Below are 12,110 nucleotides of genomic sequence, written 5' to 3' on the forward strand. Positions count from 1 at the left end.
TTTTATTCATGTTTTATAGATTACTTTTATTTATTTTTGCTTTAATAATGCATATTCTGTTCACTCTGTGCAAAATTGGGGACAGAGGTGGGTGTTTAAATCATCTAATGAAAATCAAGCGGAGATGAACATTCAGGTTGAGGGAGAGGCCAATCCAAACCAGGAAAGCTGAAAAGCCACAGCTGCTCTCGGCAAAGCTGCTCTCAGCTGTGCCCTTTTGTCCTGCCACCTGGCACAACCGCGCTCTCCTGACCGAGCAGCCGAGCGCTGGCAAGGGGACCTCCGCCGGACACCGCGGACAGGAGTCGGCGTGACAGCTACATGGGGAGACCTGGCCTCAACCAGCTCCAGTCAGTGTGTGGCAAAGAAAGGCACAAATCATTGCAAAGACCAGACTTCTGTTGGTTCGCTTCCTTCTTGTAAATACGTTACTGTACACAATGTATGTTTTAAGTTGTAGGGGATTCAGGGACATAAAATTGCATATTTAACAGAACTTAAAACCGTAATGAAAAGTAGGCTGTTTGATCTCAAAGCAAAAATAATCCCTCCAGCCCCAACATTAACATTCATTCCTGGCTATATGAAGTACAAACATTTTAAAATCTGTGACAAAAGACAATTAAAAACCAAAAGTCAAAATCATAAAGCTTGTAAACAGATAATCTGAAATACACTTTATTTATGGAAAAATATCATCAAAATAGTACCACTATGGACTAAACTGCCTGAGTTTTCATTTCACCTAGGATCTTGAAGTAGAGAGCCTTTAGCACAAGAAGATCAATTTCAGTCACAACTGGTGCCGCACAGCACGGCTTCGGGTAGAAATTTTGTTCTCGTTGGTATTTTTGTTGTGCTATCAAAAACTGTTGTGCTAATCCTTCAAATAAAGGGATGTTGAGGCAATTCTTAAATCATTTGGCACAAAGTTATTTTGGCTGGGGCATAAATTTGAGTCTCAGTCATGAAGAATAATGCAACATTCCACCTATCAAGTATTCACTTTGATTGAAGAGCTTTCTTTATGTCATTAACTTCCATCTAAAAACAAACAGAAGAAAAAGTATTTGATTAAATTAGATGCTTTAGCAAACTGAAGCACAGTTGGTGCCACTTGAAAAGCATGTTCCCTCTTGTCCAAAAGTGTCAACTACAGGTTTTATACCACTCCTATTTCCACAGATTTCACAAATTAAGGTGCTTCTCAACTGTGTAAGATGACCGTGCACAGCTTCTGCCTTCAGACCATGAAAAATATAGTCACTGAATTTACTTCAAGGCCTTTCAATCTCTTTAAATTACAACTTTACAGGCCACACAGCTCACTGCCTGGCATTACTGCAGAATGAGCACATTGTCCATGCACCAGCAGCTGCACTTACAGCCAGCACAATAAACTGCACTGCTGGCAGCAAGGACAGGTAGCTGAGGGACAAAACCTGTTGTCTCTCTCCTGCAGGGAGGGCTCCTGCTGTAGGAATGGTGGTTGCCTTCTACAAGCATCAAGCCTGTGTCCAGGCACCTTCAAGGCTCTGAAGGATGTACAGCCATGCTTAAAAGGATGCGGCTGAAACCATCAGCAGCCTCAGCTGTGCACTTGGTCCCTCTGACAGACACTGAAAACCCTAAGGCAAGAGTCCTAGATTTATTCAAACTCACTTATTTCAACCTGTGTTCAACTGCACCACCATCAAGCAGTCTTCTTTAATTTGTGGACTGAGAGCTGTGCTACTTCATGTCTATCAGAGAACTCTGAAACTAATGCTACTTTTTTTTTGTTAGCTCTCATCTTCATGTAAAGCTAATAATGCCATCTTGGCTAGCATCTGAACATTTACCACTATAAGCAACATCTGAACTGGAGTAAAAGCATTCAGGTGTAAGATCATCATTTTAAATCCATCAGGGCAGGTCTCAGCATAGAGATGTAAAGTTATCTCTGGATAACTCTGAATAGTCTGGCCTGTTAGACTAAATAAAAAATAGCTATTAAAAGTGTTTTAATAGTGCTGGGTTTTATCTGAATAAAATTCCATTTTAGCTGAACAAGAATTGTGTATTGTTAGAAGCCATCTGGCTATCTGGTTGGACACATAAAATCCTTTAGGCAGCCCTGGAGCATAGACATTGAGGATCCCCAGTTCTGCCACACTTTGCCATGTCCCAAGTGATTTACAGAGAGGACAGTCCAGTGAAATTACAAATTGACTTTCTATCCCTAGTTCAAAGTACAGTTGCTCTATACCATAAAAATATAATCAACACCAAACCACTTAGTGAAGTACCTGGAATAGAAGAGCATAGCATAGATGAGAATAGAATAATTGTGGTTGCAAGCGGCCTATGATGACCCTTTAGTGTATCAGCCTGACCAAGTGAAAGCACGTTGTTAATGGCACTGTTTAAATCACTCTCCAAAACCCCCAAAAAGCAGTTTCAATGTCATTCCACATCAAAGCAGCACTGGTAATGATTTCAGCAAAAGCCAAGCTCCATGAATCCCACAAGCTGGGCAGCAGGATACCTGGCAAATGACTAAGCCAGCACAACAACATCTAGAGCTAAGGTACTGTAAAAAACTATGGTAGCAGTAAGTGGGTTCTTAATCAGAGCCCCTTCTTATATATTGCTCAGGGTGCTTTAGTAAAGACAACCTGAGTCAGTCTGTAAAGCAGACATTAAAATCTTGTTACATGAAATAATATTCCAAGCATATTAACACTGAAACAAGCCTACTACAAAATATAAAGTAGAAAGTAAGTAGAAAATGACTTACTTTTGGCAGAAAGTAACTTAAAAAGGTGTGATTTTGTTTATGACAAAATCAAACAATTAAAACGGAGATAAAAAAATCATAGTTTGAATCTTGTATTGTGGTTAATTTTTAAAAATTTGTCTACTTGTGCTGATAAATTTTTGGATAACTATCAGTCTTTTCAGTAAAAACCCAATATTGCAATATATATGACGCAAACTTGCAATGCTATGAAGGGAAGAGGTATTTTCCTTTCAGAAATATTGGTAGCTTTTGATTCACTGGAATCCAAGTATCTTAGCAGAGCTTTATGTCCCATGTCAGGCTAAATCAAACCTGCCAACACATCCCCAACATTAAAAATAATTCAAGTACCTGCAATCGTAGACGGATCTTCTTCTCTTCATCCAACTCAGAGAGCAACTGTTTAATCTCTTTTCTGTTAAAAGAATGCAAAAGAAGCTTGGGATGGAAATGACCACACTAGTAAAATACAAAATATTATCTCTCGGAGACATATTTACCCCACTTCGCTAGTTACGTTTTTTTCCTCTGACCATCTAATTGAAGTCAGCATACTCTTGTATACTCTAGGCTACAGCAGAGAGAAGTAAAGCTCACTATGGGACAGAACCCGCCCCATCCCACATGGCTAATGACTAACGCCTCCTACAAGCCCTGCATCCACAGGCTTTGCTCTGGCCTGTATCAACACTCTACCAGCACCAGTTGCCTTTTTCCACACAAAATGCAGATGTGTTGACTGTTGGTGGGTTACAGGAACGGGTAACACAAATCCTGCCCATCCTGTCACATACTTAAGCCACTTAAAAGTTGTTTATGCCAGCAATACAACGTGACCTTCAACTTCATTTATAAGACTTAACGATCCCAAATACGGATTTTCTGTCATTCTTCTTTGTGGGGAAAGGGAACATAGCGATAAGGAGCAGACACGTTCTCATGTTCCCACTGAGTGATCTCACCTTAGGACAGATACCAGTAGGTGGAAGCTGCCCTTGCAAGAAGGGCCGGGGAGAGCAGAGGAGCAGGGTCAGCCTAAGAGGCGAGGCCGTGGGGCTTGCTGGCTACATCCAGCTTGAACCATGCCCTCCCGCATCTTCTCCCAAACTCCGCACACCTCTGTTCCGCCACAGTCTCTGCACGCTGCTTGCCCTTTTCTTTTTTCTGCCTGGGCTACACACAACTGACAATGTAAGTGAAGGTTTAGCTTCCAAAGCATTAAATATTCTCAGGAACATCAAAAGTTACATGCCAGCCCCATTTTTTCCTAAGAAATGAGCGATTTAAAGAAAACAAAGATGCCCAAAATTCAAATAGTAAGATTCAGGGCCATAAACACAAAGGCCTTCAGAGGACCTAGTCACAATTCAATTACTACTTTTGTAACATGAGCTTCCTGGGAAAATGTGCTAACAGTCAAATAACAAATTAATAAATTCAGGAGCTTGAAGCAATTTGTACTACAACTATAACAAATGCACCCCTTTTATTACGATCAATGCACGTGAGTTCCTAGATGGTGTCTGACAAATAAAACAACATTCACAGCCCATAGCTTGCAACTTAACTTTTTTAACATCCCATAAACATCTACTTGTGTCATGACACAGGGAAAAAACGCTGGTGGACAGTGCAGGTCTTTTTTGCGGAGATTCTCACCCCTGAGTACGTTCTGTCACACGAAAATCACTCACAAACAGAGGCCAGCTGTGCCGAGTAACATCCGTGAAGGCAAACTCGATCAGAAGCTGCCAACGCTACCCACGAATGGATCCATACAGCTGTGATTTGCAGTACTTACTTTTGCTGGTCTTTCATTGTTTCAATGATGGTTCTTAGCTCCCTAATTTGTGTTCTCAGCTCTTCCAGGGCAGTCTGACCTTGGCTCAAGTGCTCAGTCTTTGGCTTTCCTTCAGTACCAAACAGGGATGGGGAATTTGACCTGTGGCCTGTTGTTCCCATAGCAATTGAGTGAAATCCAGGTGACGGTGAAGGGGACAGTGATGGTTGTACATTACTGCCACTAGCCAGACCTCCTGGCTTTGGAGGCAAGGAAGTTTTGTTATCAGACACCTGCAACAAAAAGAATAACATTTAATGTCTGCAGAAAGCTTTATGAAAATCAAACCTATAACCAATGCTAAGCATTTAGTATTTAGCTCTTCAGTAACTTTGAAATTCCAACAGTCAAACGTGGACAGTCTTGGCAAAAAGATGATAAATATAGCAGTTAGTCCTCATCTTTGTATGTGTACATCAGAGGGGGTCTAGTTGTGATGCAAAAGTTCTGCAACAGCCTTTCCAAGATGTCAGACCTAGCAGAGAATTAAACCAAGCACAGATGCTCAGTGTTTCTCTCAGGTGTTTGTGAGAATATATCTACATCCATGGATGCCTCCCACAGAGCACAAAACTACATGGCAAAGAATCCAAGTTGTATTTTTCTGTAAATTACATTTAAAATTTCCCACCATCTATTGAAGGAATCTTCCGAATTTTTTCAAAAATTAAAGAACATATTACATGTCCCCCCTAGCATTATGAAAATAGAAAAATATACATTAGGCTCGCTTGTTGGTATGATATATATAGAAAAAAAATGCCATGGCTTCAAAATGAGAATATATTAATAATATTAATAATATTAATAATATTAATAATAAACAAATGTAGTGTACTGTTGTCTGTTAATCAAATAACATAACTACCAATAGCTCTTTATTCCTCCAGGAACTTGACAGAAAAACATACCATTAACCTATAAGCCTGGAATCATACGGTTAGCTAAAAACCTTAACTGTGATCCAGTGCTCTACTTATTAGACAAGCCTCTACCCATATGTGCTACATAATGTAATATATGTATATAATGTAATATAACATTTCACACTTATTAGACAATTAGAAAATCTGAATTTTACCAACCATACATGATCACCTATTTCAGTGCATACAGAGAACAGTGTTCAGGTGCAGCTACCACAATGGCGAGGGGAATCTTTGCACTGTTATTTGGCAGTGCTACGTGTGCACTACATGACAGCTACTAAGCATGTCTGAAAATCTGATTTGGACAAGAGGAAGAAAAAGCACTAGGCAGCCTTCCAACTCTCTTTGGAAAAGAGATATTGAAGTTGAATGGCAAATAGGGCAAAATACTGAGAATAAATGGTATGGAAATGGAAGGAGACACTGTAAGTGAGGACTTGAAGAGGGTGGCAGGGTGACATTAGCTGAACAAAGTAACTGAGAGAAAACTTAGTGATGAGATTAAAATCAGGAAAACTTGTGAGAGGGAGAGAAGAGCACGATCCACCAAGCTCTGCGAAAAACAGTCTTCCCCACTGTACAACTGTGAATGAGCAAAGAACCTGATCTGGGAAAATACTGAATTCAAGAAGTACAAAACCAAGTCTGACCATAAATATAAATAAAAATGGCATTATAATCACAAGAAAGCTGAATCACTGTAGTGCCTTGAAAACTTGACCCAATGACCTGAGTAATATTCTTTCAACATTTTATCAATTAGCTTGTGTATCTGGGTTGGAAGGGACATTAAAGGCCACCTAGTTCCAATCTCCCTGCCATGGGAAGGGGCACCTTTCACTAGACCTGGCCGCTCCATGCCCCATCCAGCCTGGTCTTAAACATTTCCAGGGATGGGGCATACACCACTTCTCTGTTTTGGCACCCATTCCAGTGCCTTGCCACCCTCACAGTAAAGATTTTTTTTTCCTAGTATCTAATCTAAACCTACCCTCTTTCAGTTTGAAACCATTCCATCATCCTCTATCACTCCATGCTCTTGTAAATAGTCCCTCTCCATCTTTCTTGTCAGCTCACTTCAGGTACTGGAAGGTCACAATTAGGTCACCTCAAAACCTTCCCTTTTCCAAGCTGAACAAAACCAATTATTTCAGCCTTTCCTCAAAGGAGAGGTGCTCTATCCTTCTGAACATCTCAGTGACCTCCTCTGGACTTGCTCCAACAGGTCCATGTCCCTCCTGTGCTGGAGACCCCAGAGCTGGATGTAGCACTCCAGGTGGGGTCTCACCAGAGCAGAGTGGGGTGTGAGTAATGTGTACCTATAAACAGATCTTTCATGGATAATAACCCCACATACCAGCAGGTGCAAGTTTCCTTCAGGCTGAAAAGAGATTTCAGGCTGAGTTCAAATCTGGAGCAGGCAAGCAAGGCACAACTGGAGTCATTGATCTGAGCATCTCAATCTGGAGCTTAACTGGCCATCAGCATTAAAGCCTCAAGCAGCTGCTTTCTAATAGCAGCCATCTCATTTTAGAGGAACAACATCGACAGTTTTGTCATATAACTTAGAAATGTTGGCCCAGCAATATTCCTTGGTGCAAGTGCTCCCAGAAGAGGGAGCTACATAGCAAAACATTATCCTTATAACTTGATCACAGAAGTGCGTAACTTCATCTTTCAAACACCTGTTAAACTATTAGAATGTAGTGTTTTTATTATTAAAGGTACCCTTATGTACTAAAAAAACAGTTCCAACCTTTGAAGTCTGACCTACACACTCCTTTTGTAATATTTGATTCCGCTATAGTAGTCTACCAATATACAGTAAGAATGGCACAAGCCTATAAAATGAATACAATTATACCAGCATAAAAAGTGCTAAATAGCACAAATAAAACCAATAATTTGATTATATTTGAAAATTTAAATTCTTGTACTATTACAGTGTATCGAAGAGTTGTATTTACTCTACTCACAGACTCCTGTAATGTAATCTCAGTTCAAAGTTGCAAAAAGACAGGGTCTTTGCTTCTAAAATTTATTTCCCAGCCTCTCTAATTCTGCGAAATGCATTTACACAAGAAGGATTTTTTTCACGGTATGGTTATTTGAGACATTTTACCTGTGCAATTCACCTTCTACTTGCCTTTCAAGCACAGAATAATCTTTAGTAAACTTTATCATTTCAAGCTTCTTTAAGTGGGCAGTTACCAGGTGACTGTTGAATTAAATTTTAAATATTTCAGTACTGCTTTAAAAAAAGAAGACGCATGTGATAAGATTAAGCAGAGGCATTCCAATTAACTTACTTGTGATATTGTAACAGTTCTTGATTTCCTTGACACTTCAAGAGTTTTGTGAGAAATGGAAACGTGTTCTTCCTTCTCATCTTCAGGACTTGGTGAGTCAAAGAAATCAGGGCTTGAAAGGGATGACTGTGTAGACAAACACACACCACGAAAGAACAGAAAGAAAAGCACAGATATTTTCATTGCACAAGAACTTTTTTAGCTATCACTTTCAAAGTAACAATACTTAAAATCAGGACTCTTTGTCCACCTACTGCCCCTTTTTTGCAACTTATTTTCAAAGTTAGACTGCTTTCAAGGCATTCAAGAAGTAAGATACGCTTATGAGTTGAATTCAACATTAATTTACCGCTTTGCCCTGCACGGTATCACGAGATGAGAGCAGCCTGCAGTCCCAGGCAGGACACTGCGTGCTGTGCCATGGGGATCCCCGCTCTGTCACTGGGGCGGCTGTGCCATGGGGATCCCCGCTCCGTCACTGGGGCGGCTGTGCCATGGGGATCCCTGCTCTGTCACCGGGGCGGCTGTGCCGTGGGGATCCCCGCTCCGTCACCTGGGCGGCTGTGCCATGGGGATCCCTGCTCTGTCACCGGGGCGGCTGTGCCGTGGGGATCCCCGCTCCATCACCGGGGCGGCTGTGCCGTGGGGGTCCACGCTCTGTCACTGGGGCGGCTGTGCCGTCGGGATCCCCGCTCCATCACTGGGGCGGCTGTGCTGTGGGGATCCCCGCTCTGTCACCGGGGCGGCTGTGCCGTCGGGATCCCCGCTCCATCACTGGGGCGGCTGTGCTGTGGGGATCCCTGCTCTGTCACCGGGGCGGCTGTGCTGTGGGGATCCCCGCTCTGTCACCGGGGCGGCAGTGCCGTGGGGATCCCCGCTCCGTCACCGGGGCGGCTGTGCCATGGGGATCCCCGCTCTGTCACCGGGGCGGCTGTGCCATGGGGATCCCCGCTCCGTCACCGGGGCGGCTGTGCCGTGGGGATCCCCGCTCCGTCACCGGGGCGGCTGTGCCATGGGGATCCCCGCTCTGTCACCGGGGCGGCTGTGCCATGGGGATCCCCGCTCCGTCACCGGGGCGGCTGTGCCGTGGGGATCCCCGCTCCGTCACTGGGGTGGCTGTGCCATGGGGATCCCCGCTCTGTCACCGGGGCGGCTGTGCCATGGGGATCCCCGCTCCATCACTGGGGTGGCTGTGCCATGGGGATCCCCGCTCTGTCACCGGGGCGGCTGTGCCATGGGGATCCCCGCTCCATCACTGGGGTGGCTGTGCCGTGGGGATCCCCGCTCCGTCACCGGGGCGGCTGTGCCGTGGGGATCCCCGCTCCGTCACCGGGGCGGCTGTGCCATGGGGATCCCCGCTCCGTCACCGGGGCGGCTGTGCCATGGGGATCCCCGCTCCGTCACCGGGGCAGCTGTGCCATGGGGATCCCCGCTCTGTCACCGGGGCGGCTGTGCCGTGGGGATCCCCGCTCTGTCACCGGGGTGGCTGTGCCATGGGGATCCCCGCTCCATCACTGGGGCAGCTGTGCTGTGGCTCTGCTCAGAGCAGGTCTCACCCTGCTGCTCTCCAGAGCCCCAGGCATTGCCAGGGCACAGTGCTGGCGCTGCAGGGCTGCCCTGTGCACGGCGTCCTGGTAAAGGCGTGGAAAGGGAAGGTTCTTTCCACCCCTTGATCCTTTCCTCATAGGTGTGACAGGGGAAGGAAAACCTCTACACTGCTCTTTTGTATTTCTGTACTAATGACAGCAGTCAATTTTGAAAGTTTTCTCTTTTTTTGAGTTCCATTAGTTTCACCATAATCCTTTTTGCTTCCTTCCACTTTGCTTTTTCTTCAGCAACACGGACCCAGGTAACCATCAGTAGTTGCTCTCCTTCTGATATTCCAGAACGCATAATGCATGGAAACAAACAAACCCCAAAGCCCAAAGAAGAAGACATTGAAAAACTAAGCAGTGGTTTCCAAAGTATTGTTTATGAGACCAACTTGTCTACAGATAGATATTAGGGAGTGAAATTTAAATCACCCTTGTATTTACAACTGTGACCTGAGTTAGAAGAAACACATGATAGCTCAAGGAGAGCTGTTGAAGACTGAATGGTCTGTATGTCCTCAAAATCTGGAAAATGTCTGCAAGAAACCAAGAGAAATGCTTCTTTTGGGAAACCCTTTCAAAATCCTCAATACTTTGCACAAATTAGTCTATTCCCAAGATTTTTATGAGGGATTTTTCTGGGCTCAGTCATGGCTGGCAAGGAACACTTGGCAGCACCCAAATAAGGGGGTATAAACCTTAGAAGGAAGGGAATGTTTTAAACATCAGAATTCAAAACACTGGCAGCCTTTTGACAGTAATTTGCCTGATCTGCATCTCTCTGCCTCATTGTACGTGTGAAGGAATGGCTGGGTAAAAGTAGTAAAAACACCAAGGAACACAAGTAGGAGGGGGGGGATATTCAGAAAAAATAGTTTTAAAAATAGTTTTTAAAGAAAAGGAAAATTAACTTACAGATGTTAGAGACTGGGAGGGTGGTCGCCTGCCAGTAGCTTTTGGTCTGGTTGTAGTTGGATGATTAAGCTTCTCAGCAATTGGTATTACAGAATCAAAACCTTCCAAGTCTTAAAAATAAAATAGAATCGATTTGGTTTTCTGGCAATTGTCTTCAAAGGGAAAGAATCACATTTTTTTCTAATTTCAAAGAAATGAAATCCCATTTTCCCCAATGTGTCACAGTGTTCTGCACATATTTAGCCACCACAATGGCACTGAAAAAACCTGGAAGTCAAAGGCAGCTGTAATCCAGTAACCCTTGCCAAGTACAATTACCCTTCCATCTCAAACACAATAAAGCAGAGGGGGAAAGCGTAGAGGAGCCTTTGGCTTTGTTTTCAGCATAGTGAAAGCTAAATGACATCATGGGTTCTATGGCATGGAATAAACAGTTTCAAAATTTCCATCTGGCTACTGAAGGGGTTAGTAATTTATTTATTTTTTTCCTGAATAACTGGAGATATAAGACTGTGCACACATTGTCTCAGGAACTGTACTGTCAGCTCTGCATTGCAGTAATTGCTCAGAGAGTGCAGAATGAGAGTGATCAAGCTGGAAGTGATCTGCAGGTTCCCGGACACCTGCAGCTGGAGGCACCATGGTTTCCAGGAAGCGCAGGTGAGAGCACTGTCTCCCTCCGGTAGTCCAGAGGCTATGGTAGGTAAGAGCTCCCAGGGGTTCCTGAAGCTGTACAGAGTCCAGGGAAAGCAGGTCTGCTTAATGCTGTTCCAACCATCCCCATGGCCAGCGAAAAGCTCTGGGGAAGTGTTTACTGAACCCAGCCACAGGGTAACGTGTTTACGTGAAACACCCATGCGGAGGCTCAAGGAATACCACAGCTCATGATTACATGGATAAATCAAACGGCTTAATACCATTCATCTATTTTTATGGGTTGTATCAGTTTCACTCACCTTCATTTCAAAATGCCCTACCGCATATGTTGAGCAGGAAGGAGTCAGAAAACACACAAGAGGTACTTTAGACAAGATAAATCACAGTTCTTTAAAATAACTTTCAGATATCAATCAAATATAGGAATGATATTCATTATTAAGAGACTATTAAGAGACTATTTTTCATTGCACACGTAGGAAAAAATAGCTTTTAAGTTAATAGTTCTATGTACTAGGCACTAAATTTTCCATACTGTTAGAGAACAGTGAATTTCTGAACATCCAGTTTTGTTGCCGTGTTGCAACCAATCATCATACAAAATTACACAATGGAAAAAAAAAATTAATTAATGTGCCTGTGCAATAAGCTACATGCACTGAAGGACATTTAAATTGATTTCAAGTATTCACAATTTGTCAGCTAGAAAGTAAAATGGGAATGGAGATTCCTCATTCAGCAAAGTCCTTCCATCTCCAAGAGATAAAAAAAAAATAGAAAAAAAAGAGAGCTCTTTCAATAGTGCTGAAATAGTCTAAGGTTATTCACCTCCAAATGCTACTCTATTTTTAGAGTGACTCTTCCTATATATAACCAGTGACCCCACTGTCCTCTGCCATGTATTTTTGTCATTGCTCTTTTTATTGACGGTTGCAGCCTCTGTGCAAAGGTAGGTCACCCACCCAGTCTGTCAGTGGGATTTTGGCAATCTGAAGCCTCAATTGTACTCAACACGTCGGGTGTTTGAAAGTTAAAATGAGCTGATTTTAGCAGATTGCACAAAACCTGTCTGGAGTCCTACAGAAC

General features: G+C 43.3%; 1 protein-coding gene across 3 annotated transcripts in view; it reads right to left on the reverse strand.

Moving 5' to 3' along the window:
• Positions 1-378: 378 nt before the first annotated feature.
• The window catches only part of SH3KBP1 (SH3 domain containing kinase binding protein 1), a 211,615-nt gene continuing 199,883 nt past the window's right edge, over positions 379-12,110 (reverse strand). For all 3 annotated transcript variants that reach the window (XM_040055024.2, XM_040055023.2, XM_040055022.2), the window contains 5 exons: positions 10,368-10,477; positions 7,861-7,986; positions 4,584-4,855; positions 3,134-3,197; positions 379-1,044 (listed from right to left, as the gene is read on the reverse strand). In XM_040055024.2, the coding sequence (XP_039910958.1) occupies positions 1,003-1,044; positions 3,134-3,197; positions 4,584-4,855; positions 7,861-7,986; positions 10,368-10,477 (614 nt within the window). In that variant the 3' untranslated portion in view covers positions 379-1,002. The remainder of the gene's footprint in view (positions 1,045-3,133; positions 3,198-4,583; positions 4,856-7,860; positions 7,987-10,367; positions 10,478-12,110) is intronic.

This window comes from Hirundo rustica, chromosome 2, assembly GCF_015227805.2.
Source record: "Hirundo rustica isolate bHirRus1 chromosome 2, bHirRus1.pri.v3, whole genome shotgun sequence".
In the NCBI taxonomy this organism is placed as follows: Eukaryota; Metazoa; Chordata; class Aves; order Passeriformes; family Hirundinidae; genus Hirundo; species Hirundo rustica.